Raw genomic sequence first — 27249 nt, 5'->3', positions numbered from 1 at the left:
ACGGTAGGTATGCCACTTTTAACTAAATTTTCACCGAAAGTTTTGTTGTCTCTTTAAGTATATACGTACACAAATATCTGAGCAATTAATGGGGCTATATAGAGGCTTGATAGTGGAGACGTATGGAGGTACATATATGTATACCATAGTATATATATAGTATGTATAACCAGGTGTTAACTATGACTGATCTATGAATTCATCAAATTCTATTACACTCTATGTCACGTATTCATTAAACTAGTGACTAATAATATTCGTAATTAGAAAGTGCATCGTAGCGAGTAAATATCACTGGCCATAATTGACCGTTGCATGTACCATCGCCAATGTGTAATGGAGCCTCGAGCCATCGCTGCAACATTACATGAGATATAACACAGGTTATAATTTAAATGAACGTGATTTATAAGAAAAGTGCTCTATGAAAGTGAGATTGTAATCTAGATATACTTACTTAAAGATAGAATACTTATTCTTTATTTGTACACAAAAAAATAACAAAACAAAAATTGAAACTTTATAAAGTGAGTAAATATTTGTAAGCGCCACATTCATAAAATTTGAATGTTCTTCGGTTGTTAATAATTTATGGACAGTATGATGTCTACTTTATTTTGCAACATCTGTGCAACATTTTGAACTAGACCTGTACTTACTATGGGCGGTATCTCTAGGTAAGTACTACAAGCAAGTCTCTCCCGATGTTATCAGCGCGCATAATGAAGGTATCACCGAGCTGCGCGCGCGCAAGCCACAGATATTGTGTACAACACTTGTTACTATGTATTATACTCAGAAAGTATAAATGTTTGATTTGAATAAAAATAAGATTAAGTGGTTGTAAGCAGCAAGTCAAGTATTCGAACCAGTTTAAAGTACTTTAGCTGACTATCGGCTGTTTTTTTACGGCGTTATGTTTCATATAAGTACAGGTAAGAATACAGACATTTAAATTACTTATATTAATCAATATTTCCATAAAACCGTTTGTAACAAAAATATGAATTCAGGTTCCAGAGCGGAAGCCCCCGGCCTATCTCCTAGATCTACGCACGGAACTGCGCAGATTAGATGCATTGTGCTCTAACTGCGCATTGTGTGTCTGTGTCGATCCGGAGATAGGCCCCGAGTGGGACACAACGAGCTTCCACGGCACTACATGTGTAGCTAGTTTACACCTCGAGTTCAGGTGTTAAACTTATGTTAACTGTTAACCGTTCAGGTATAAGGACTGTAGGGAGGCTTGCCTTTAGGAAACTTCTTAAATGCATGGCCAATGTGCTTATGTTTCTTCGTTTGTTAACAAATGAAATAACTACAAATTTGGTGCAAAGTTAATACATACACTATATAGTAGGTATAATTACTACCTTCGTTAGCATTAGTCCCTTGATGGTTATACAGCGATAGTTAATCTACAAGTTGAAATGATGGAACTACACTAGACTGGCTATCCAGAAATACACGGCACTTGACCATCGCAGGCCTTCACCTGCAAGTGCCGTGGTCACTTCCTGTGACCCCCGCTCTGCGCCCCGCGCCCCGCGACCCGCGCCCCGCGCCCCGCGCCGCGCCCCCCGCCGGGGCAACTCAAGCGCAGCCACGTGGAAACTTATTCTGCTCTGACCATCATTATATCCATAATGGTGGTCTTCTTGAGGAAATTATTCTATTTTTGCAGTTTCAAATGAGATAGGGCTAGAGATAAGCAACCTGTCCGGTAATGTAGATGTCAAAAAGAAAATTCTTCTTTAAATACAGATTTTCGATAGGTATCAGTTATATAGCAAATTCATCAGCAACAATATTCACGATAGGTCAATTACATACTTTGTACCTATACTTGTACCAGTTGAACCTATGTATAAAAGGATAATTTAACTTCATAAAAACAAACAAGTATACCTACTGCCATAGCACAGACTCTAGGGTCCTATTAACTGTGTAAATAACGGTTATAGATACTAATCCCCAGTAAAGCCCTGTATCATTAGGCGGATAATATCAAATTAGCGAGCTTAGTATCCATACTCAGACCCGTCCGCAGAAGCTCAACTTTTTCATAATAAACTTGATTATAAAATTATGACATAACCCACACCGTTATATTTATCTCGACAAGTTGAAACAGCATAAAAACACGGGCTATTAAGAAGATTATAACACCCTGTAGGTTATAGGATTAGAGCACCCTGTGGTTATGAAAATATGAAGTAAATGATCGCAATGGCTGCGCTTGCGCACGCTTGATTCATCGACGCGTCATTAAGATATACCCGCGGAGCCTCAGGAAGGTTACTCTAACTTAACACACACCAACGTATAAAAGGCGCCATGAAATCAGTATGTTTATTGCAACAAGTTAAAGTTATGGCGAGTGCAATAGCGCCCCAAAACTTACCCCCAAATTCATAGAACGAACTGTCCGAACCTCTAAGAGAGGCTTAATTGCAAAAAGCATCATCGTGATACAGAAATTTGGACTTTCTGTATATCTATCGAATATCGTGTGTTTTTCGCTGATTTATAAAGTTCCCAATGAACGTGTGAAACACTTTGTAAGCTCTGTGAATGTGACTGTTAGTTTTCCGCAAGCTAGACACACCCCCCAGGGCCCCAGGGCTGCGTCCTCACAGGCATCAGATAACCAGATGTATTGTTGAGAGCAATAATTGAATTTAAATATATTGCGCGAGAACTGCTATTAATACGTCTGTGGGCGTGTAATTATTCGCCTCGGCCGTAGGTTGTTCATTACTCAAGGATTGTATGTTTCTTTACAACCAATCCTCTTTTGCAGATACATATATAACTATGTACTTACTTAAGTATTGTGAGTTATATGTTTATAGATGATACCTCGGGGAATCATTTAAATTGGTACATAAGTAGAGATGCCCAGTGACAGATCGTTAAACATAATGTCAGATACTAAATTAAGTATACATATTTTAATTTATTTTAATCAGTGTGTGCATCGATGAATGTACGATCGTGTCACTACCACAGACAGCTACACACGCGACGCGACAGAACATGCAGCCCTACGCGCCTGCGCATGAGCGGTGAATTATAGCGGGATGTTACAAACTCGCTATTTATTATTATAATGAAACTCACTCTAATACCAATATTTTACGAATTTTTGTTCTCAAAAAAAGCTTCTACTGCTTTCGCTTTTCAATGCTATCAATTGACGTTTGCCGTATAAGTAGGATAGGTATCTGCCGCAGAGCTGATAACCGATATTTGGGGTAGACGAGTTTCAAATGGAGAAACGTATTGTAAGATGTTTCTCAGCCCGCTGTGGTCGCGTCTTCAGACACATGCGGTAGTGGCGGGATAAGCGTGACAGAAATCTATTAAAATTGGTTGCGCCACCTTGCAAGAAGCCTGTGATCAGCAGTGACTATTGACTAATGATGTCTCCTTACCCTCCAGATGGCGAGTATCGAGGTGTCGCTGGCGGGGGCGCGGCGGCGCGGCGGCAGCGGGGGTGTAAGGGACATGGGGCGTGAATTTGACGCCCTCAAAGCCGCCCTTAACGACAAGGATACGCTCATACAGAAGTAAGCACACTATAGTTCTATACTATATCAGACAACTCGATGTAATAATTTTAACTCGTTCTTGTGAATGCACTCGATGCGCTACTTAAACAACATCGTGCTTAAATTAAATTCATATAACTTTTGCATTTATCTTTTATAACTTTGGAGAGATTTGTGTGTATTATCATAATCCTCATTCCCCAGTCTCAAGAAGCAACTGAGCGCCTCGCTGAGCGCGGCGCGGCTGGCGGCGCAGGCCTCGCCAGCCATCAAGCGCTCGACCAGTCTGGACGGCAGCGCTCGGCTTTCGCCCGACGAACGGAAAGCGCTCGAGGAACGCGCTGCAGCGGTTAAAGCGGACCTGGAGACCAGGAAGAATAATATACAGGAGTTGAAGAGAAGACTGGAGAAGACACATGTTACGGAGTAAGTTAAAACTTACTATGATTCTTATGATTTCTTGATGATAAGCTAAGAATAGATTACTGGCTAATCCACTTCTTTTATCGACCAGTATCTGCGATTTATACTAAGTTATCCCACTGCCATTGTCTCCTTAGCCTAGCTAGGGGCAGACGCTTTCGACATTATTATCAAATTTCCTGGTTCTAACCCTGCGTCCCCCCGCAGCAACATCGACTCGCGCATCCAGGCGGCGGAGCTGGAGTACCAGGTGGGGCGCGAGGAGCTGGAGCTGCAGGCGCTGGCGGAGCAGGCGCGCGCGCTGCAGCAGCTCATGCAGCGCGCCGCCGCCGCCGCCCACAGCGACAGTCTCTACGAGTGAGTACACAGTACCAGGTGCAGAACTTGGGACCTTTAATCATGCCCATCCTACCCGTCCTAGATGAAGGGGTCAGTGCATCATCTAAATATGTAAACTTCAACAGCTTTATGAATGTTGATTATGTCCTCGTTACATATTTGCTTATGTCTCAGTGTCCGTGAAAGATATTTTAAAACATTCAGAACGTACCTGTACGTCTAAGAATTGTACAAGTCATTAGGTAATTATTCTAACGCACAATTACTGACAAACGGTTTGTAATTGCGACTTTTATTACGACATCCCAGAACCATTGTTTCTTCACTCGAAGGAGTACTTTCTACATGCAAATCATTCCGAACCGAAATCGCTGGGAAAGATCTGTCTATAAATATCCGGGTTGATTCAGCTGTTCCACTACGCACCTGATTTATGCAACAGTTGCAGAGAGGCAATCCTCCACTCACATCACGCTCGTTAATCATTTGGAAAACACAGATATCTGACGGCTAGAGTGATGGGCGTTTAGTGTTGCTAATGTGAAGTGAAGGCTATTAGGTCTTCGATATGGATGTTGCATAGGCTTATTATTTTTCATGTCGGCATAGTATATAGTATGTAATGGTCACGGTGCAGTACAATAACTCAAAACCGCAAGATTTAACTCAAATTCAGAATTGTGTATAAATTGATTCACGGAAAATGTGTACTAATAGGTACACTTTTGGGACCCAATATTTACTATTTACGTAAGGCTCACGATCCATTCTCACGGATGTCTGCGGTCTGCGGGCGCGCAATTTACTCCGTCACTGATGTCAGTGTTCCGGACTGCACAATATTGGAGCTTGTGTTATACTGCCATACTTCTTTAACCACAATAAATAAACATAATCTACGTTTACACTGGTTTCAATTAGATTATTTATTATTTTGAGAGGAAAACCTTAAACGGCTCTACCTGAATAATAATATTCTACCAGTGCTAGGTATATCTAATGGATAATCTCCACGTCTAAATACCCTGCTCTACTAAACCTTAGCCTGCAAATTACTGTGACATAGGTGTAATTTAGTATAGTAACATACGAGTAGATCTGTGTCACGCACGCGGCGCGGAGGCGGGGCGGCCGGGGGCTCCCACGGCGCCCGGAGCCCGACTTAGCCAACTCTACGGGGACGGAGTCTCAGACGAGCCGCCATGCTTAATTGCTTAATAACTAAGATTATTGGCCTTTTTGCCAGCTGGATTAATTGACGAAAGCAATATAACGGTGGAAAGTGTGGCAATTATTTATCAATTTGCTGTTAGTTTAGAGGTAAAGAGGTTTAGAGGTAAACACACACTTATGTGATTTTTCGACATCACAGTGCGCTACATACATCAATGTAAATGTATCATCCATCAATCAATTTCATAAGATTTGGTTCTCCAAGTTTCAAGTTTGCCACCACGAGGCATCGCTAGAGAAACGTGCAAAGTATTGCCCTCATTCAAGTCGTCGACATGATTTCCTCCATGCCCCACAAATATGTGACAGTTTATCTCGGGTCAGTATCCGCCCGAGCTCCCACGATGCAACTATGTGATGGATTTCAATTATCCGTTTAATTACTTAATCGCCAGCTGTCGGCACAATGCAGGCGGCACACCCATTGTGATAGAGAAGTGGAACTAGTTTGGATTCTCCATCTTTTCATATTGTTACGTCGAAAGACTGCAGAGCCACAATAGAGAAATCTCTCCGCTCTGTGTTTCCTCGCGGTCGTAAAACTGTAAAAGCCTAAATCGTTACGATCATTGTAATTACTTAACTTTATTTCTACACTCGTCAGTTCACACTTGAGTGTAACATTGTCACTCGCCTGTAAAATTTCCGACCCCAGGTTTATTCACACATTGCCCGTTTCAATTGCAAACTCAAAGCCTACAAATCTTACACGCGTTTGCGAAAAAAATGACTTTGATTCAATTATAAGTTAAAAATAAGCAATCATATCCGAGATACCTATCAAATAATTAGAATAAACCTTTGATGCAGTATGGTGAGAAACCATCTCCTAGCTTTTTGTAATGATTCACAAGCTTTTCTCATCATCTGTTCGTGAGTATATTAATGTCTCTACATTATGAAGGTATTTCTATTCAAATGGCGGTATAAATAAACTCCACTATCAGATCTAGGTTTACAAAACTGTAAAGTTGTAGATTAGTCTGTTTTTATAATAAATCGCAGTCATTCTACGCATTGGCTCTGAGCCATGGCACAGTTATAATAACACTGGAGCGCGTAACGAGCGGGGTTTGTTGTTGTTTAAAGGGTTATTAGCAGATAAATGTATGGTGTTACAAGATTTAGTACCGTACGGATATGTAGGTAGTATTGGTAGTTGTTTTTACTTAGCTTAGGTACTTAATTGAAAATCAATAGCAAATGAATTTACTTAGCGACATATTTAGCAACTTTCATAATTCTGAAAACGCGAAATAGAAACAGCTTAATTAAGTAATTGCATGTGAACAGCATATCGTCGGGACATTCACTGATAAAAATCCACACAGTAGGTATTTAACTGAAAATAGGGTTCCGCTCATCTCGCATAATCTTTATTGACCAAAACTCATTTCGCATAACTCATATGGTCTAAAGTCTAAACTTTTTTGGCCGAACCATCACTTTGCCAAGACTTATGTGGCATAAGGCTCGTTTCGTCTAAAACTCTTTAGGCACAATCTTTAAACACCTAAGTTTCGTTTGCTCAAATTTATGTTCGTCTATACCTATGTATAATCTTGTTTCTCGTAATGTTATCTTAATAAATAATATATTAAGTATGTAGTAAATGTACAAATTGTGGTATTTTTCTCCTACATCCCGAAAATCACGATATTGTATGATCAAAAAATCGAAAGTTAACGACCAATATAATTATTACAAACCTCATGAGATCGAAACCTAAAAATAGGTGCGACGACGAGCAAAGCGAGGAGGAGCGTGTTAGGTGCACATGTTCATCAAAACCAAAGCGGAGCGCAGCGAAGCGGAGCGGAGCGTTTTCCAAACAGCGGAAACAATACAAGGCACCAGTTTGCGCTATGTAGGGAGACGCTCCGTCAAAGTTAAAGCCAAACGAATATTATTACTTTGTATAAACCTAATAAACCTATGCCATAGCATTATTAGGCTATTCAAGATTTGGCCATACCATTATTAGGCTAAACAATGTTATGCGAAATAACTTTTTACTAAACGAGATTTATGCCATACGATTTTCGGCGTAACGAGACTTTGACCAAACGTTACTATGCAATACGAGATTAGGCAAATAAATCTTATGCCAAAAAAAGTAGAACCCTGAAAATAATATGTACTTATTAAATTTATAAAATACTTATCTTTTTACCTTTTAAAATACTGTTTTACTAAAATTATGAGTTAGCGAAAGTATAATTTCGGTCTTTACTTTTCTTAAGATATGGTCAGTGCGGTAAGTCACTGCACTTACTTTCACCAAATATACATTTGGTTCCTAATTACTGATTCATTTTGTACCACTATAGAAATAAAACAATCGGCATGCAGCCAGCAGAATAGCAGTTTGGAAATAAATCTTTAGTTCTAGGCATAATACCTAATATGCTACCAATAGTGCCACAAGAGTCGCCTCCTGGCCATTTATTATCAATATTATCATCGAACCACTACATGTGTGCATGCCTCTTTTCATCGGTCCAGCGGACTACGAGGCGTCCCACGTTACGTTTGACTGGTGGTGGTCTTCACTCGAAAAATTGTCTACCCCAACGGTCATGTTATTTGCAGTATGGGCCATGTACAACTTTATATTACTACACGGATGCATTCCGGAACTGATTAAAACTATAAATTGAGCTATAAAGAATACAATAAAAAAACCTTAAGTACATGAGCCACGATATCTGCGCTCGCGCAGAAAAACCTAACCGCAGCACTGTGACAGATGACAGACTGACAGAAGACTCAGTCATCGCATGTCAATGTTTTCATTTCTTGCGGAAGTTGAGCATGCCTGTAGGTACCTACAACCAACATGATGAAACTTAGACTAAGTACTGTATGATTTTGGTGAAAACTAAAAAGCTATCTAAGATTTTAATACCCTGAAATAGAGACAAAAAGAAATTGAAAACTTTAATAAATGGGACTGCACTCTGAGACCATGTAGTTTAATCGAGTCACCCATATTTGGAATATCGTAAATTCATAATAAATTATAACTTGTAGCTTTACCTTACTCACTTCTGTTTAAACGCTGAAAGTTATGGCAGTGCTAGTAGTTAAATATAAGGTTCTAAAATAAGTCGTCCTGTCCAGTAGCAATATAAATATGTTAGCATAATGTTACGCTCTCATTTTTATAGTTCCCGTGCTAGTTCTAAGGTACCTAATCATAGTAAATTGATCACCCTATGCATTCCCTCCGCGGGGAACTAACGCGGCGAACGTACATTCACACGATTATCCTCATATTTACGATATTACATGCTGCAGACGCCAGCTATTCGGTTCTACCTTTTTTGGCATAATATTTTTTTGCCTAATCTCGTATTGCATAGTAACGTTTGGTCAAAGTCTCGTTACGCCGAAAATCGTATGGCATAAATCTCGTTTAGTAAAAAGTTATTTCGCATAACATTGTTTAGCCTAATAATGGTATGGCCAAATCTTGAATAGCCTAATAATGCTATGGCATAGGTTTATACAAAGTAATAATATTCGTTTGGCTTTAACTTTGACGGAGCGTCTCCGTACATAGCGCAAACTGGTGCCTTGTATTGTTTCCGCTGTTTGGAAAACGCTCCGCTCCGCTTCGCTGCGCTCCGCTTTGGTTTTGATGAACATGTGCACCTAACACGCTCCTCCTCGCTTTGCTCGTCGTCGCACCTATTTTTAGGTTTCGATCCCATGGGGTTTGTAATAATTATATTGGTCGTTAACTTTCGATTTTTTGATCATACAATATCGTGATTTTTCGGGATGTAGGAGAAAAATACCACAATTTGTACATTTACTACATACTAAATATTTTATTTATTAAGATAACATTAGGAGAAACAAGATTATACATAGGTATAGATAAACATAAATTTGAGCAAACGAAACTTAGGTGTTTAAAGATTGTGCCTAAAGAGTTTTAGACGAAACGAGCCTTATGCCACATAAGTCTTGGCAAAGTGATGGTTCGGCCAAAAAAGTTTAGACCATACGAGTTATGCGAAATGAGTTTTGGTCAATAAAGTTTAAGCCAGATGAGCGGAACCCCAGCTATTCACATAAACAAGAGTTTCTTACATAAATCTGTATCACTTAGCTAGTCCCGTTGCATTTATTTAAGTAGCTTTCACAGGTTGTTGGCGGATGAATAAAAGTGATATTATAAAATTTTATAAAATCTTATAGTGATGGCAGAATAGACTTGCACATGTTGTGATATACGATAGAGGTGTTCGTAGTATTGTTTATCAACTCTTAAGAAAATAATGATTACTTGGATGTGCGACATCCCAACCTGCTGATTTGGAGAGCTGCTAAGTTTGGAGAAAGCCTATCAGCAAGCATAACAGGTAGATCAACAATGTATTCATAATGCCATCTTTAACATAGGTGTGTAAGACAACATAATGTAGAACCTGTAAGCCCTATGTTAATATAAGCACTAGTTCATTCCCATTAGTCTAGCCCCACATCGTATTCTCATCTTCAACTTGAACTCTATAATATGTTCCCACCATTAGTGTCACCTCCTCGTTAGCATATTAGCGCTGCCATCCGTCGCTCGTCATCCTACCATTACCTACGACCAGCACCCCCGTGCCGGCCCTGCAAGCGACTACCAACCCTATACCAAACCAGCAAGGCTTCACCCAAATGCATCAGCTACTGGTATTTATTCAAAGATGTTGTTATAGACAGAGCTTCTCGAAAACCAGTTGTAAATCCTGAGACGTAAGATTGGAAGTTAGTTGGTGCATTATTATGTGTAGCCTGTAGAGAAGCCTAGTAACTTAGTTTGAATTGAATAGAGCTGTCACAGAGCAAGTGGTCGTTACTCGTCCGTCGTGAGTGATGGAGGACGGTTGACACGCAATTCTTATAAAGACGGAAGATTACCGTTTTCGATTGATGCCTTTTCCGTCGCATCCGTATACAATAGATATACATTTCCAATCAGGAACTCGGAAAACTTGTAGTAGTATCCCTTTACCTATAATTTATGGTAATGGTGGTAATGGTAGGTAGCGCTGAAGTAATGTTGAGGCCTTATCAAGTTTTTTTGATTTTATGGAATCGATTACATTTACCTACTGACATTGGTGTTATTTCAGATGACATGACGTAATGATAATCTTGAAACCTACTGCGATTACTGTTGGCTAGAGCCCTCAGCCATGACGACTTGCAACCGTGGGAAAACCGACTAAAGGCATGATATATGAAAGCATCAATTTCTCCATCTGTTGGATAAATATACTTAGGTAATTAATAAGAATAGATATATATGATAGGGTATGCTCACGTAGGCAAGTTGAAGGTCCAGGACTCGGCGTGGGGGCGGGCCCTCGAAGATGAAATCCAAAGGAATCTCGATGTAGGTACACTCACAAAATTCACTTTGTCTGTTTCGAATATAAGGCCCAATGGCGGCTGATAACTGATGATATTTAACCGATATTTCCAAAATTCACTATTAATCCGATGATTACGATCGCTCCGAATACAATGGCAGAACGACACGACGAAGACTGACATCTTGTCAAAGTAAAATTAACCTACAGTACAAAAAGAAGTAGATTGATTCCAATCTACCCATATACAAATATTAAAAGTTTTCGACCGGTCTCCGGTGTCGAACACGCACGCTGCTATAAAAAGTATTGTTTAAGGCAGGTTAACTTTAGGTATACATTTACTTTTTCCATTACATTCAACTAACTAAACTTAAACAACTTCCAAGTTGCCTATTCGTAAAAAATCTTATATTTTAGCATTTTTTAAAGTCTATAATAATAAGATACAGATACAGAGACTACAGTACCGGCATCGTCCCGGTACTTATAGATATTGGCAGATTCACGTAGGCTGGCCCTATCTATTGTAGTGTCGGTGTCGGGACCGGGACCGGTTGCCGGCGTCACGGCCGAGCGCCGCGGAGGGCTGAGCGACGCCACTGACCCTGCCGGGGACCATCAGTGCTGGGTCACAACGGGATATTCGTAGGGAAACAGACTAACACCCAAACACCCTGTAGAAGTGTGTAGGTAGATTTACAGGTAATTATGTTTTTTTTTGCTGGGGAAATACAGATCCGAATATGACAAAGGTTCTTTCTAAGTGTCTATAAATATGTGTGTAGTTTGTAAATATCGTATGTGACAAAAAGTAACAAAAAAAGCATTTTTTGTGTTGATGTTGATGTATGTATCTTGGATGGTATTCGGTTCGAAGCAAAGTAATTACGGGCATACAGAAACATATTTTACATGGCATAAAAGAAAGCAAGTACGGTCATGGTCACCCTACTTTGAACCGCGAGGCGAAGGTCTGTCGAACACCTCCGCTCCGCGCGAAAGCCTTTGTCCGATCCACCTACATTTAACTACATAAACCTATCTACGTAGATAGACGGGTTACTGGAATTTTATGATGCCCTGTAGAGAGCTTATATAGACTCTTGTATAAACTGCGCACGTAAACCTATGCTAACGGTTATAAAATCGATATCTACATATTGTTATTTAGGAACATAGGTACATATTAGGTAGGTATTATAACGACGCAGACTCGGATGTAGGTACGCATCCTCAAACCTCAACCCTATTCAGCCACAGGAGCCCTCACTCTCCAACCCATCTCACCGCGATTGACTCCTATATGAATACTCACTGACATGCCCTCTCTCCCCAGCGCGGTGCGTGAGCTGGGCGGCTGCGCGGCGCTGGTGTCGGCGGAGGCGCGCGAGGGCGCGTGGGGCGCCGCCCTGCGCGGGGGCGCCGCCCACGTCGACTGGAGCCGCGAGAACTGTCTGCGGGCTGGAGACAGGTCTGTATGCTGCGAGGGTTGCTGTTGTAGGACCGTGCATTGGTATAGGGCACCGTTTATATATACTTATGTATTTTTAAATATCCAAGTACTTAGATAAAGTTAGGTAAGTATGTATTGTTATAGAAATAGAATCGTTTATTTGTGAAACATAGGTTTTACAGGTTGGTGGGCTAATAATAGCCATGTTGCATGCATATTTTTAAAGAACCCCTGCTTATTCAGCGAGGTTATATTTTGAAAAGCAAACTGCTTAGGCCCCGAGGCTTCTAAGCCGATTAAGTAATGCGCATAAAGTATACCTATTTGTAGCACAGCAGTATTACAGTTGTTCTGTAGGTAGCAAGGTACCTAGAGAGTGTAATGTTTAGTTTCTTGGAAACTCGGAATCTTCCAGCCGATGAACGAGGCTGATACGGCATGAGAGCCCGCAGGTACCTCTGTATCCTCCGCTCGATCGCCGCATGTGATGTTATCAGTTTACGTAACTTCGTGGATCGTGATGAACTTACAAGTGGTATGGCATAACTTGTTTAGTCGTAGATATTACTATAACCAATGAAAAAGTTTAAAGACCAAAATATTTCATCTTCAAGTGCCGTCTCCTAGCGGAGGTTGGGAATCATCCTGCTGATTTCCGTCTTGGAGACCGCCGCGCGACGCCGCACGGGACAATTATATAAAAAAATAGTGCCAATATTTCAGTCACTGCCTGTTATAGGGTTAAATATAATCAAGTGCATCCCTCTTCACAGGCTGGTGGAAGTGAACGGCGTGTGCGTGTTGAGCTGCAGCAGTGAAACTGAGCTGTCGCGCGCAGCCGCCGCCGCCGCGCCCGCGCGCCTCGTCATACTGCGCAGCCACCACACCGGCACCAGCAACCACAACTTGACGCAGGTGAGACTATACTAACCTCGATATCACAGCATAAGCTGGCCCAATACTCCATCTAGAGTAGGTTATAGCATTCTTGTTATACTATGGTTCTAGTTAGGTTTCTGGCGTAACTAGCACACAGAAAATATACCATCCGATATTTGCAAAGCTGACTAAACCAAGGCGATCAGTTTCATACCCACTTCTGAGACCAAATACAAATCATCAATCTAAACAAGCAGGCCTATAGGTCTCCCATAACTTTTTATGAAAAACACCGTCAGCATATAATCAGAAATCACTAGACGTCCACAACCTAAAGCTTACCTACCTACCGAAGTTCATAAAGACACAATGTCCCTTACAGAACGAAGCGTCATCGCTGCGCGCGGAGCTGGGCCTCCTCCGCGCATCATCCGACGAGGCGGAGCGCGCCAAGCAGGAGCTGCGAGCCGACAACACGCGCCTCACGCACCGCATCTCCTACCTCGAGGACCAGGTGCACGAGCTGCTGGCCTCGCACAAGCAGGTGAGGGCCAACGCCATGATGTAGCCGTTTTTGTAACTAATGACTTCTTCAATGATACGACACTGAATGCGATCTGAGACTTGACTATATGCATATCATCTACATTATCTAGATTAAACCTTTTGCATGAATGTCCTTTTCTCACCCACCTCATAATTCATGATGTTTTCCAGCTACAGCCAGTGAGCAGCAACGACAGCAGCTGCATCACCGTGAACAAGAGCAAGAAGAACGTGACCAACATCAGCATCAGCAGCGAGCCGGCGGGGGCGGGGGGCGCGCGGGGGGAACTGCAGGTGTTCCAGAAGGGGCCCGACATCACGGCGCTGGTGGCGCGGCTGCCGGGGCTGCAGGGCGCGGACGCCGGCCTGCCCGTGCTGCGCCCGCGGAGCAACGCGTCCGGCGCCTCCTCGCGCGCCGCCGCCTCGCCCCGCGCCTCCCCCCCGCCCCGCGCGCCCAGCGCGCACAGCGACCGCGCGCGCATGCGCCACTCGCTGTCTCACCACTGCATCCACGCCGACTACAGCGCCGAGACCGACGCCGCCATCCGCATGATCGAGCGCAACCAGCGCCACATGGACAAGCAGCGGCTGCGGGCGGAGCGCCGCGCGCGCAGCGAGGAGGACGCGCTCCGCGACCCCGCCCCGGCCGCCGCGCCCGACCCACACCGACACATCGAGATCAAGAAGGCCGCCGACAGGATCGAGGAGAGCATCAAGAAGACAAACTGGGCGGAGAGGAAGACGCTCTCCATCATCGAGCAGCTCAAGCGCTCGCAGCGCATGAGGAAGCTGAAGAAGAACGATAGCGCGGAGGATGTCCAGCTGGAGGCCGAGCGGCACCACCACCACCGCATCGACGGCAAGGTGCTGGAGAACGCGCACAAGTCCTCCCGCCGCTCGTCGCGCCTGCACTCGCGCAGCGCCAAGTCCTCCGAGATGGAGTCGGAGTGCTCGGACTTCCCGGGCAGCGAGTTGTACCACAGCTCGCCGCGCATCGACTGCGGCGGTCACTACCGCAAGCACGAGGAGCGGTCGCGGCCCGACGGCGAGCCCAAGCCGCGCCCCACGCCGCCGCGCAAGCCGCTGCGCCTGTCGCTGCACAAGGCCCGCAGCGCGCACTCGCTGGCGCACGGCAGCGAGTCCGAGTACAGCCGGCCGCCGTCCGAGGCGTACCTCACCAGCGAGGTGGACACGCCCAGCAAGAAGCCGGTGAAGCGGTCGCACGCGCGGGACGGCGGGGGGCGGGACGGGGGGCGGGACGCGGGGCGGGCGACGCCGCGGCCGGCGCGCAAGCTGCTGCCGGGGCTGAGCGCGTGCGAGGCGCCGCCGCCGGACCGCCTGTACCCGGACCACGCGCCGCTGCGCAAGAACTCGCTCGTCAACACCGGCAAGTGGTGCTGACGTCACGGGAGACAGTGATAGAATGCCTCCTCGAGAGCCAGTGTGCCCAGCTGCCGCAGGTCTGAGGAACTCTCGAAAAGTTTTTGACTTCGTGAGAGCTAAAGTGTGAATTGACTAGACGGAATCAGTGATTTATAAATTATAGAAAAAAAACTGGCTAAACGAAAACTATGTAACATGGACGGTTATGATGGACATGTGAGAAAAACTATTAAACTTTTTTGTGTTGTGCATGGTTGTGAAATCTAAAATGTGTTGTATCTTACGGTTTACAAAAAGACAGTCATAAGTGGTTTGAGGCTACTGATGTTTATGAACAGTGGGAGAGTGTAGATAACAGCTTTGTGTAGATAACAGTAGACTAAATATACCGCAATTAGAATTAGATTATAATTAGGTACTTTAAAACTTTAAAGTTAAGAATCTCAGTTTTAAAAAACAAATAATTTATATGACATTGTAAATATTAAGTTAATTGTAAGTAGATAATTGCACCCACCGCGTAAATACTCACTTTATAAAATGCTATATTTATAATTAAAATATAATGGGCATCAGCAATGACGTCGTTTTCTTCAGCACTTGCCATCCATTATGTGGTAAACTTATCATTACAGAAAGAGAAACGCAGCAATTAAAATTGAAAATGACTATTTATTGAGATGAATTTCTACATAACAAATCATTTACACGAAATCTTACGGTATCACCCGCAGGGCTGCCACAACTCAATCCTTCTAAAATAAACATAGTCATATTATTTACACGCACTCGTTGCTTGGCCGCAGCCCTGGGGCGATGCCACACTCGCGAGCTACACTAGTATTAGACATAGCACTTTCTCTTTCTTACACACAATTAGAATATATTTCCTCCCCTTTTTCCCGCCCCAGTAAAAATGTCCAAGGCAAGTGCAATTCGAGAGATTGGTAATGTTTGTTCAAATACATTGTATAATATCTATATTCAGATATTAGGAAGTAGTAGGTGGGTGCCGCAGGGAAGGTATTCTCAAGTAGATGTGTGAACTGTGACACTAGGCACCTACCAGCTCTGATCAACATTAAGTACCTACCTAACAGATAGTTAATCTTAATTACCATATAGACACATAGTTACAGGAGCTCGCTTAGCGAAACATACATGTAATTAATCCATTCATATAATAGTCAAAACTTATGGACATTAATTTAGTAAAACATCGCTAATAAAAACAGTTTGAAAGCGAAATGCTACCAGTACGGCTACCATAGACGAGAAATAAACTATTTATTTAGAAGACTGTAAATTGTAACATTCATTAAATGTAACATCTAGACGACAATATTATACATATTGATAGAAACATAAAATAACCGTAACATTATAAAAGATAAAATTTTATTTTTTAAAATTAAAGCTTTCGATACTCCACTTACACCTCGAATATGAAAAATCTCGACTCTATATTACAAATAAACATAATTCATTTAGTAGGTACGGTATAAAAATCGAAATCATCTCTTAAATATAAAAAAATGGTTACAATGAAACAAACTAATTAACAAGACATATTTACAAGACAAAAAGTTCCGCTGACTTAAAATAATCGCCACTGACTTGAAAACGAACCGCCGACGCAAAAATAACAAAGCACAAAATATATACAACACAATGTTTACACACGAATAGAGAGTATTGAATGTGTCCCGTGCGCAGAGCTACTGCGGCGCTACAGCAGGCAAGTTAAACACATGGCACATCGCATTATTTACTTCTGTGCCGGAGCTACAAACGTGCCAGAATACACACTCGTATTGAGCATGAACACTCATGGAAAACACACGTATTAAACTGTTACAATAAGTTAAATCCAATAATTCTTCCAATAAGTAAAACAATCAGCCCCCATCTCTTCCATTCTTAACTAAATTCAGACTCAACTTAAACCCAGTTGCTTCTCGCAACCGGGCGCAAATCATCGCCGACAAACACTCGCGGAGACAAAACAAAATCACTCCAATACCATCTCAGTCCTTGTGTACGGCCGTATACAGAAATAAAGCTGGAACAGTATATAAGCGCTTACTTTAATACGGAAAAATATCCATAAAGTAACTGTATATAAGAGCCCATGTATGTTTCTGTATACGACCGTGTCTCGGGGCCTAGAACTCGAAGCAGCGGTGCAGGTTGACGTAGCGCTTGAGCGCATAGGGCAGCGGCAGCTCCTTCACGCTGCGCTTCATGACGATGGAGAGGCGCACGCGGCGCGCGTCGCGGCCGGGGGGGCGCGCGGGGCGGGCGGAGCGCGGGGGGCGGGCGGGGCGCTTGTGGCGGAACCCGGCCGCGGGCGGCGCCTCGCCCTCCGACTCGGAGGATGACGAGCACGCTTCAAGCTCGCAGTGACCGCGCTTCGGCAGCCGGCGACGCGCTAAGGAATGAGAGAAGACCCATTAATTAATTAAGTTGACAATAATTTAATATTCACTCTAGATAGTAATGATTCTAAATTTTTGCATCTTTGAAGAAAACCTTAACAATTTTTAACCGACTGAAAAAAAAATACAACATGATCTCACCGTTAAGACTCATTTCATCGACATCATCGGTGTAGCATCCGTCCGACCGGGGCTCGCTGGCGGCGTCCTCGTCGGTCTTGCTGTCGGTGCGCGCGGAGGAGCAGGACGGGCTGTTCTCCTCGCCCAGCCCGCTGTCCAGCTTCTGCCGCTTGCCGGGTGCGGCCGCGCTGCTGGCGACCCCCGCCCCCCCCGCCTCCGCGCCCGGGCTGGCCTGCGCGTCCAGTTCCATCTCCTCCGAGTGGCTGGACGTGCTCGGCTCCGCAGTCTCAGTCTCAGTCTCGGTCTTCTGCTTCTGTATGTCGATCTCGACCTCCTCGGGCAGCGCGCGCGAGTGCGAGCGGCGCTTCTTGTGCTTGCGGCGCGGCGGCGGCGGCGAGTCCGCCGTGAGGTCCACGGTCTCCTGGCTCGTGGTGTCGTCGGAGTTGGGCGTGTTGTACTCGAGGGTCAGAGACAGGCGGCCGCGGGTGGACGGCTCCACGGCCTCGCCGTTCACGTTGGGGCGCTCCACGGAGTTGATGACGCGGTGGATGGCGCGGTTCATGTCCTCGATGTTCTCGAAGGTCTGTATGAGGTTGCGGCGGTTCTGCGGGCGCTGGTCGGGCGCGTCGGCGCCGTCGGGTGCGTCGCCGCCGTCGTCATCATCATCATCTTCTTCTTCTTCTTCTTCGTCGTCGTCGTCCTCACTGCTGGAGGTGGCGGAGTTGTCGTCGGAGGGGTCGAAGCGCAGTGCGCCGGCCACGCGGTTCTGCCCCATGCTCAGCACGAGGCTCAGCAGTGCGTTCATCTCCTGCGCGCCCGTCGGCCCGTCCAGGTCGTGTAGTGCATTCAGGCCATCTGCGGAATATGTGTGGCTATTTCATTTAAATGTTCAAAGCTCAGGATAGAAGGAGTATAAGTTGTGTTAACTCTGTTGGATATTTCATCAAACTAAAAGCTGGAGAATGGATGAAATATAAAATTGCTATTAAGAAGACCATTCCAGTTCTTTGAGCCGACGACGTTAACCTAGTATCCGATAGTGGTTGCATGAGGAGAAAGGTTGAGGCCATAAGCCCAGATGTAGTAATTATTATGACATAAAAAACTAGGAGACCTCGCGGTTGGTGGCGGCAGTACCAGCCGGCGGGAGGCGTAGAGACATTACTGTCACATACGGGACTAAGAGCGCGCCGTTCTTTCAAGAACGCATTTATGAAGCCGGCTAGACACTCACCGACATCGCTATCATCCTCAATAGGTATACATATCCTCCGTGGCACGGTCTTCTTGGCGGGCGTGTCTTATTATGACAATAAAAGACCCGGCACTCACCAACATCGCTGTCATCCTCAATAGGTATGCATATCCTGCGTGGCACGGCCTTCTTGGCGGGCGTGTCTGGGGCGGGTGGCGCGCGCAGCTCGGGCTGGCGGCTCAGCACGGCGCGCCGCATCTGTGCCCGGATCGCGGCGCGCGACAGGATCTGCAGCTTCGGGGGGGTCTGCTCGTCTGTGGTTGGAGGGGAGGGGGAGGTTAGGTGGGTTTACTGGAACTGGGTTTGAATTTGTACATGTGTGTTAGGTATTGAGTTATTTGTGTTACTGTGTCCGTGTTTTTATGTGTAAATAAAGAATATCTTGTCTTGATATCTATGGCTCAATTCCACTGCACGATCAATGACCGTTAAAGGCGATAGTGTTGGACAAACAAAAACACTTTCGTATTTACATACAAACATTAGGTATGTAGTAAATGGTTTTCTTTGCATAACAGAGCTAACAATAACTACAGCTAAGCAGAGTTTATTCTAGTTGGCCAACTTGTTTATGTTAGAGAAAAAAATACCTCCTAAATGTTTATGGTCAGAGTTAAGTCCTCGGAAAGAATAAGAAAGTAAACCAGACTTACATATAACCACAACCAAACACGGTTTGATGCCGCTATGACGGCAAAATTACATAGAATTTGAAAGCAAACATTGTTTAAATGTGCGATAAAATCACTTACTCATACAGCACTACCACTACGTAATTACAAGAACGCGTGCCATGGCCGCTCGGTAAACCAAAGACCTGTAAATTACTTCATTTTGAATTGATTTAGTCCAATTTCAGTCTATAAAAACATAATACCAAGAAAATAATAACGTAATCAAAGAAAAATCCTTATAACTCATGAATAGCTACAACCATTTAGAAGATAATTGGGGAGAACATTCACTTTCTGTAGCAATAGACCAAATGTTTCCGATTTAAACGTAGACTGTCAGATTGATGATCATTCATAAACATCCTGTACAAGCCATCACTACCCCATTCCTAAACCACCACAATCCACAATTCCTATCCCGATATCCTCACCGAGGCGCAGGTGCTCGCCCTTCTCGGCGTCGCTGGGCACCCGCAGCGTGGCGAACGACACGTTCAGCAGGTTCCTGGTGGTCCACTCCGTGGCCGACACGCGCCGCACCTGCAGCAGGTTTTCGTTCAGGGGCATCACCAGGATGCCGCCCACCTGCAGGCAAAGAACAGGGTCATTTAAGTAAACAAAAGAGGTAAGCTTCCATCATCAATGGTAATTGATGGATCCAGATCCAAGCAGGGTTTAGTGGCAAAAAAAAACCGTTATAAACCCTGCTTAAGAGCTTACAGATTAACAGACGAGATAAGAAATAAATACAATACAAGCGAGCCGAGAGGTCAGACACCTCAAGGGACGCCATTGTGACAGCTGTTCTAAATCGGTATCCCCAACAGATCAGCTTGGAGATTATAATGTTGGAAAGTAATCAACAAAGGGAGTAACCAAAAAGTTAAGGCCTTACAAAATTTGAGCAGTTGGTGATACAAGAAAACATTATGGACAAGTGAGACGGTTATAACAGCATTGTTCTATTGGCTACTATACCTTGATGAGTTGTTTGAAGTAGTTCTGGTACTGTTCGGGGCAGCCGGCGCCGCAGTACACGCGGTCGTACGGAGACTGCAGCGGCGCCAGGCATAGCCCATTACCTGCAAACAAATAGTATATTCTCAATAAAATATATTAAGCATTTCATTGAAAAATTATAGTGGATTAACTTCAGGGCAAACAAAAGGTGCCTTTTGTGTAATCATTTTACACAATACACATACATAGCAAGCACTATTGTTATCAAGATGTTACTTGGGGTCACTTGGTATCTAGATAAGCATTCTGTTGCCAAGTGTTCACACAAACAATTAACATTAATACAACACATGTGTGGGATGCAAATGATTGCAATTGCTTTATTAGAGAGAACAATTTGTATTGTACAAGTTTAAATTATGTGACAACATGAGCCTGAGCAGAGAATAAAGTATCACATGGCAGGCAAATAATTTTACTATGAAAACCAAGGACAACAAACATTGAACAAGTGTCTTCAAGATTTCTTTAAAATATTCACAAAAGACAACATAAAGTTCATTGACCTTTTATCACTTATTAGCACTATCAATGAGTTCTGCTATTAAGCCAGCCTTATCACTAATACTATGATACAATAAATTATCAGTAATTAAATGATATGCTATCATAATTGACCACAAGCATCTCCCAAGGAGGGCCACTATTACTATGGCACCTTATAAATAGATAAAATAACCAAGCCCCAAGACAAAAATAATTATTAATCTTGTTTTTTTTACCTAAAAAGAACTTTGGTTCACAGAAGTCAAACTCGTCGAGACTGACGGAGTTCTCTGAGAACTCTTTGAGCCTCTTGTTGGCGTAGTCCACCACCATGCCGTGGATTTCGACGCCGTGGCTGATGCCCCCGGAGCCGATGATGAGCCCCACCAGAGTGCTCAGGTAGCCCGTGCCGGAACCAATGTTTAGGAAGGACAGCCCCGGCTTCAGCTCTAGACCTTCCATCACCTCACTGGAAACAAATACTATTTTATAACTACAAGTATAATGTTGGATGTAATTGGGACCAACAACCTGATATAGCCAGGAGTTATTGTGTGGGGAAGGGTGTGGATACAGTGTAATTTGGTATTTGTAGGGAGAGGCCTATGTCCAGCAGTCAATAATTAGATTAGCTAATGGATGGACATGGATGGTAGGACATACATCATAAAGTAAGTAATGCCATATGGAACTCAAGTATTTTGCATTGTAGATACACAATTTTAAGATAAATGAAAGGGTAGGTGGGTCATCTAGATAACAAATGTCAACTAATTGAGTTGTGTGGGTGGAGAACCCAGCAACATTGATTTTTGTTGCTAATTTTAGAATCTGCCAGCTTTATTGATTTGTGCCATCTTCTGAGACAAAGGAAGTATGTTTTTGTGTGGTGTACCTGTAGATGCAGGGCGCGGACATGTGCAGCGCGCCGCTGCGCCACGCCAGGTCCTTGTAGGCGCGGTCGCGCTCCGCCGGCAGCATGTAGTCGGCGCGGTCCAGCGCGCGGAACACCATCTCCACGCTGCGCGAGCGGATGTACTTGCTGCCCATCAGGTTGTCGATCAGCTCATTGTTGTCCCGCCCCGAGCTCACGGCGCCACCCATGATGTTTGTTGTGATCCCGCAGTATGGCTCCCGACCCTTATCACCTCAGCTGATTGTACTTGTGACGTCACAGGTTGTTTTTCAACATATTTTTCACCAATCCTCGGCTCCAGTAGCGATCTACGCGTCAAATTTTTGAGCGGACGTAATTACTATTTTCACTTTGTAGAAACTGGTAAGATTTCACACCCGATTCCGTTTTATGAGAAGAAGAGAATTATGAGGAGAAAAATTCGATCACCACAAAAATACGAGCAACGAGCATCTTTTTTTGTTTTTATGAAATTTTGACAGATCTCTGAGAACATACTTTTGACGCATAGACTATATTCACATTTTGGCCAATCAAAAGTTGTATGAAAAAGAATCAGCCAATAGTGTAAAAGATATCAAATCAAATTGATCAAATGTGACAAAACCAAAGACCAACGACAAAAACTATACCTCGATTCCTTGAAATAATAATTTGCCTTTTGCTTTTTCATGACTATGTAATGAAATTACTTGTCCTAATTTATCATGGCTGTCAAGCTATTATTGATTATATTAAAAATAATTAGGTATACAGTTATATAAATGAAAATGTATTGATTATTTCGATCCAGTTATAGCTCAAGTTTAGTTCTGTGGTGTACTATTGACATTTTTGTTTTTTTTTATCCCACAGATTACTTTGAATAGGCCACGGGACACGACACAAGATGTGATTTATTTTATTTGTTTCTTTCTTGTGAATTTTACAAATCTTACATTTGTGTTTGATTAAATTGACTGTAAAAAGTGACTTCCTTGAGTTCCTACAATAATAATACTGGATTGAGTTTCGTGTGTGCCATCAAGTATTGCCGTGTCACAATAAGGACGTCACTCTTTCGCAGTGGCGATAATGGATTGATCGTAATCGAATTGGGTGGTCTTGTTGTTATTGTGATTCGGTTGGGTTCAGTGAGCAGCGGTGATGGCGGAGACGAGCGAGGCGCAGGCCAGTGCGTCTGGACAGGCGGGCGCGTCGGGGCAGGCGGGCAGTGGCTCCGGGAGTGAGGATGAGAAGCGAGACGAGCGCATGCTAGAGTGCAACATCTGCCTCGACACAGCGCGCGACGCTGTCGTCAGCATGTGCGGACATCTGTTCTGGTGAGCCCTTTGCTTGGACCTCGCTTCTCTGATATGTATGAGTCTAGGGCACTGGTCTGGATACATTGAATAATTTATTATGCAAATGATCTTAAACATGTTTGTTGAATGTATTTGTTAAAGTAAATGATAAAAGAAACCTGTTTTTAAAGTTTACATTAGTTTTTTTTAATACAATAATATAGTTAAAACTACTTCCTTATTGTATTTTTGTTTGTGTGTAGCTGGCCATGTCTGCACCAGTGGCTGGAGACACGGCCGAGCCGTCAGGTGTGCCCGGTGTGCAAGGCCGCCATCAGCCGGGACAAGGTGATCCCGCTGTACGGCCGCGGGAACACTAAGCAGGAGGATCCCAGAAATAAGGTAAGAGATCAGATATATTATATGGAACTTATTGAAAATCAAATTAAATTTTAATAAGACATACATTTATTACAATTTGGCCTTATACATCCTATAGCAGACCACTGCAAGTCCTAGGCTTCTCCATAGGCCTTATACATACTCAGCTATACTATTAAAATTTACCCCTCTAGTCCAGTAGAAAGATTCAGAAATACATGTTGGTCACATAAAAAACCCTGTCATATCTGTATGCAAATGTACATTTGTGCAGCCTTTACTTGTAGTATCACTATACTTTTTGTAGTGAGATAAAAAATAATAATGAATAGATTAAAGTACATTGCCCCCTGAATGTAATAAAGTAATAAAATAAGATAGGATAATAATTTAGCTAGATAGCTTCACCAATAACATCCAGATCTCAATTTTAAATAAATACTTTATTAAAATTATCAATCTATAACTCAAAAATAGAGTACTTATGCTATGTACAACTTCCATGCTAAAAGTGATGAACAAGAAACGTTTGAGGTAGTCAATGATGTCATCCTTACACATTCCACTACAGGTGCCACCGCGGCCAGCAGGGCAGCGCACAGAGCCGGAGAACAACAGCGGGTTCCCCGGGTTTGGGTTTGGTGATGGCTTCCACATGTCCTTCGGCATTGGCGCCTTCCCATTTGGAGTCTTCACCTCCACCTTCAACTTTGGCGACCCCAGGCCCAGTGCTGGTGAGCATTCATTGTAGTGACATTATAGAATTAAAGAAGATTAAATCAAAGTACTGAAAGTTGCTTGTATGGGGTGAGTTATAAAGAGGTGGCTGATAAGGGTAGGATACAGATTCAGATATGTCCAGTGGCATCCTATTGGGGAAACTTACATCAAGCAGTTCTTTTTTTGCTACTCTTATGATAGCTTAATATTTACTTATACTACTAAATGTTGAATTAATTAGTAATGCCAATTCATTCCCTATGGTAGCTCCACGCGGCACAGCGCAGTACGAAGAGGAGCAGTTCCTATCGAAGATATTCCTGTGGGTGGCCATTCTGTTTGTGTTGTGGCTGATATTCGCCTGACCGCGACGCATGCACCCGCCGGCCCGCGGCCCCCGCGCGCCCCCCGCCCCCGCGCGAGCCCCGCGCTCCGCCGCACCAGATCACCCATATCGACTCCGCAGCGACCTATTTTTTTGCATTGAGCACTATGGCCGACTCACTAAACGCAACACTTTGGATACCATTCATAAATCGATCTTTAAGGGTCAATTTCGAACTGAAAGTGTTGCATTTATTGTGTGTCCACTGTACCTATCGTTTATGTCCTGATTTCCAGTACGACTAGTGATATGTTCATATGCTGGGGGTATCATTGCCCTATTATAGTCTAGTAATGTTTTGAAATTCGCTTGTGTGATTCATGTCAAGCAGAATATCGAGTAAATCATTAAAAGCTGATGCAATATTTCAAGCGATATGTTAAATTCTAAATAGTAGTGTAAGGAACTGATGATACATATGAAATTGACTTTCATTTAGTTTATGTTTTAACTTAGGATACATATAAATTAGTCTCGACTTGATATAACACAATTGTGAACTGATAGTCACATCTCATAGTATATTCAAATTCAAATTCATTTATTGCAAGTCACATTGTGGAATTAGGTGGTAATGAGTTCATTAGTTACAAATGTGACACCCTGTAAGGGCGCAGCAACCAGAGGGGCTTAAAATTACTTAAGTACCTAAGTATTGGCAAGTTCATTAACTCTCCAGCACTAGATAGTTCAGTTTTATTAGAATACTTTTCACACGTGAAATGTACTTTTGTAACTGATAATGGTAACAATGTTATCTTTGGGCTTAACTTGATTAATGTAAGTGCGGCTACGTGTGAGAACAGTTGCCTTCATTTTCGAATGTAGTCAAGTAATCAGATTGTTAATATTTAGGTATAGTCTGGAAACTCTTTGAGGTACTAAATTCATTCCTATTTTCTTTTGAACAAATAATAATAGCCACCTGGCTACAGGGAGATCCTCACTTCTGTACTGTATCTGTAATGAAATAATACTTTTTTACTATCCCAAACACTCTCAACATAGCCTAACCTAATTTTCTGACTGAACTACATGTCGAGTTATCTAATTTAACACTAAAAGCCGGCAGAAACGTTAGGCAAGTATCTAGATTTGGCAGTAGATAAAATAGGCATAAGCTATCAAATTGTATGTTGAGAATGTTCTGAGTGCAACTTGTGCCTTTTAACATGTTGATACTAGGTCTATGTATGGACTCTGATGCCTTAGTTAGGTACTGTGGCCAAGTTTTTTGTTTTTACACATGATTTTCTACTGGAGGTCCATGGTCAGAAGAAATTGAGAACTTATGGCTTTATAGCTCTTCTTTATCACTGTTAATAGGGATGGTGAATAAGTCCACAAACAGGAAGGTAAAGACATTAAAAAATGAGTTCTAGAGTCACTGTTATGTATTTATAATTGGTAAATTTTGTTAATATATCTGTATAACATGTAAGTGTATATATTAATTTTAGTATGTTAAAAAGGGAGGGAAATTTGTTTTATGTAAATTATAAAAATAAACACTCTAATTAAATCAAAAACTTCTTTTTATTTCGGAAAATCATTACACATTTACAATAACTACCTAGAAGTCTTAATTTGATGAAAACATCATTCTGGAATGTACATTTACTACACAAACTTTGTTCATAAATTAAAATCTAAATGTGGCTTATCGGTATTGATATCACATAGAAAAAATACATTTAACACCAAAACACCCATCATAATAATTGATTTTACTTAAGTGGGAGTAGGAAGGATTATTGACAGTCCTTCAATTGGAGCATGGGCGTTATGAAATATTTACGTAAGTATTTAACTCGGCTTAGCGTTTAAATCTTGACCAACACCTACATAATCTAAATCACAATTACAAACTTAGAACTCTGATTTGGTTGGTTTCTTCTCAAAGCCCTTGCTCTTGACGAGGTCATTGCACTCGTCGCGGGACAGCTGCGACAGCGGCAGGCGCTCCAGCTCCTGGTCCGCGTCTCCGAGCAGCACCAGCTCGGGGGCGGCGCCCGTGATGAACTTCACCTCCAGCCGCTCATACTGCGGCGCGTCCTGCATCACGAACTGCTTCACCTGCGGCAGCCGGTTCAGCGAGCAGCCGCGGCACGTCTGCAATTGAAAAACTCGGTTATTTATCGGTCAGGTAAAGTAATATTGTGAGTGTATGGGTTTCGGCGAACATTGAAACATCAACATACCTCTATCCTTGCAGAAATAATGTCCGATTCAGAGTAACATTGTATTGAAGCAATAAACAATGACAGTATGAGAATGTAGGACTTCATTGTTATTACTGAATTAACCTGGAAAAATTAAAAATTCGAAAGTAAAAATATGTGATCAACAGCAAATCGCACAAAGTGAATGACAAATTGACAAT

General features: G+C 43.0%; 4 protein-coding genes across 4 annotated transcripts in view; 2 read left to right on the top strand and 2 right to left on the bottom strand.

Annotated features, from left to right (window-relative positions):
* Positions 1-15767, top strand: part of LOC105388650 — a 41901-nt gene extending 26134 nt beyond the window's left edge. Inside the window, exons 5-11 of the mRNA XM_048623658.1 lie at positions 3445-3572; positions 3759-3980; positions 4185-4334; positions 12264-12398; positions 13154-13295; positions 13642-13803; positions 13977-15767. Of these exons, the coding sequence (XP_048479615.1) occupies positions 3445-3572; positions 3759-3980; positions 4185-4334; positions 12264-12398; positions 13154-13295; positions 13642-13803; positions 13977-15206 (2169 nt within the window). The 3' untranslated portion in view covers positions 15207-15767. The remainder of the gene's footprint in view (positions 1-3444; positions 3573-3758; positions 3981-4184; positions 4335-12263; positions 12399-13153; positions 13296-13641; positions 13804-13976) is intronic.
* A 73-nt stretch (positions 15768-15840) lies between these two features.
* LOC105390934 (protein-L-isoaspartate O-methyltransferase domain-containing protein 2) lies at positions 15841-22585 on the bottom strand. Its single transcript, XM_048623659.1, has 7 exons — positions 22077-22585; positions 21418-21650; positions 20654-20757; positions 20107-20260; positions 19079-19255; positions 17768-18601; positions 15841-17619 (listed from the first exon to the last, which is right to left on the bottom strand). Exons 1-7 carry the CDS (start codon positions 22283-22285, stop codon positions 17354-17356), a joined length of 1977 nt encoding a protein of 658 aa, XP_048479616.1. The 5' UTR covers positions 22286-22585; the 3' UTR covers positions 15841-17353.
* A 350-nt stretch (positions 22586-22935) lies between these two features.
* On the top strand, positions 22936-25231 carry LOC105390920 (E3 ubiquitin-protein ligase RNF185). The gene is made up of 4 exons (XM_038118024.2): positions 22936-23419; positions 23644-23782; positions 24333-24495; positions 24749-25231. The coding sequence occupies exons 1-4, from the start codon at positions 23244-23246 to the stop codon at positions 24844-24846; spliced, it is 576 nt and encodes a 191-aa protein (XP_037973952.1). The 5' UTR covers positions 22936-23243; the 3' UTR covers positions 24847-25231.
* Positions 25232-26383: 1152 nt separating this feature from the next.
* LOC105386932 (selenoprotein M) lies at positions 26384-27249 on the bottom strand. The gene is made up of 2 exons (XM_011557586.3): positions 27068-27249; positions 26384-26978 (listed from the first exon to the last, which is right to left on the bottom strand). Exons 1-2 carry the CDS (start codon positions 27152-27154, stop codon positions 26736-26738), a joined length of 330 nt encoding a protein of 109 aa, XP_011555888.3. The 5' UTR covers positions 27155-27249; the 3' UTR covers positions 26384-26735.

This window comes from Plutella xylostella, chromosome 10 (assembly GCF_932276165.1).
Source record: "Plutella xylostella chromosome 10, ilPluXylo3.1, whole genome shotgun sequence".
In the NCBI taxonomy this organism is placed as follows: domain Eukaryota; kingdom Metazoa; phylum Arthropoda; class Insecta; order Lepidoptera; family Plutellidae; genus Plutella; species Plutella xylostella.
The sequence above is the reverse complement of the archived record's forward strand: the minus strand, read 5'-3'. Positions and strand labels throughout refer to the sequence as shown.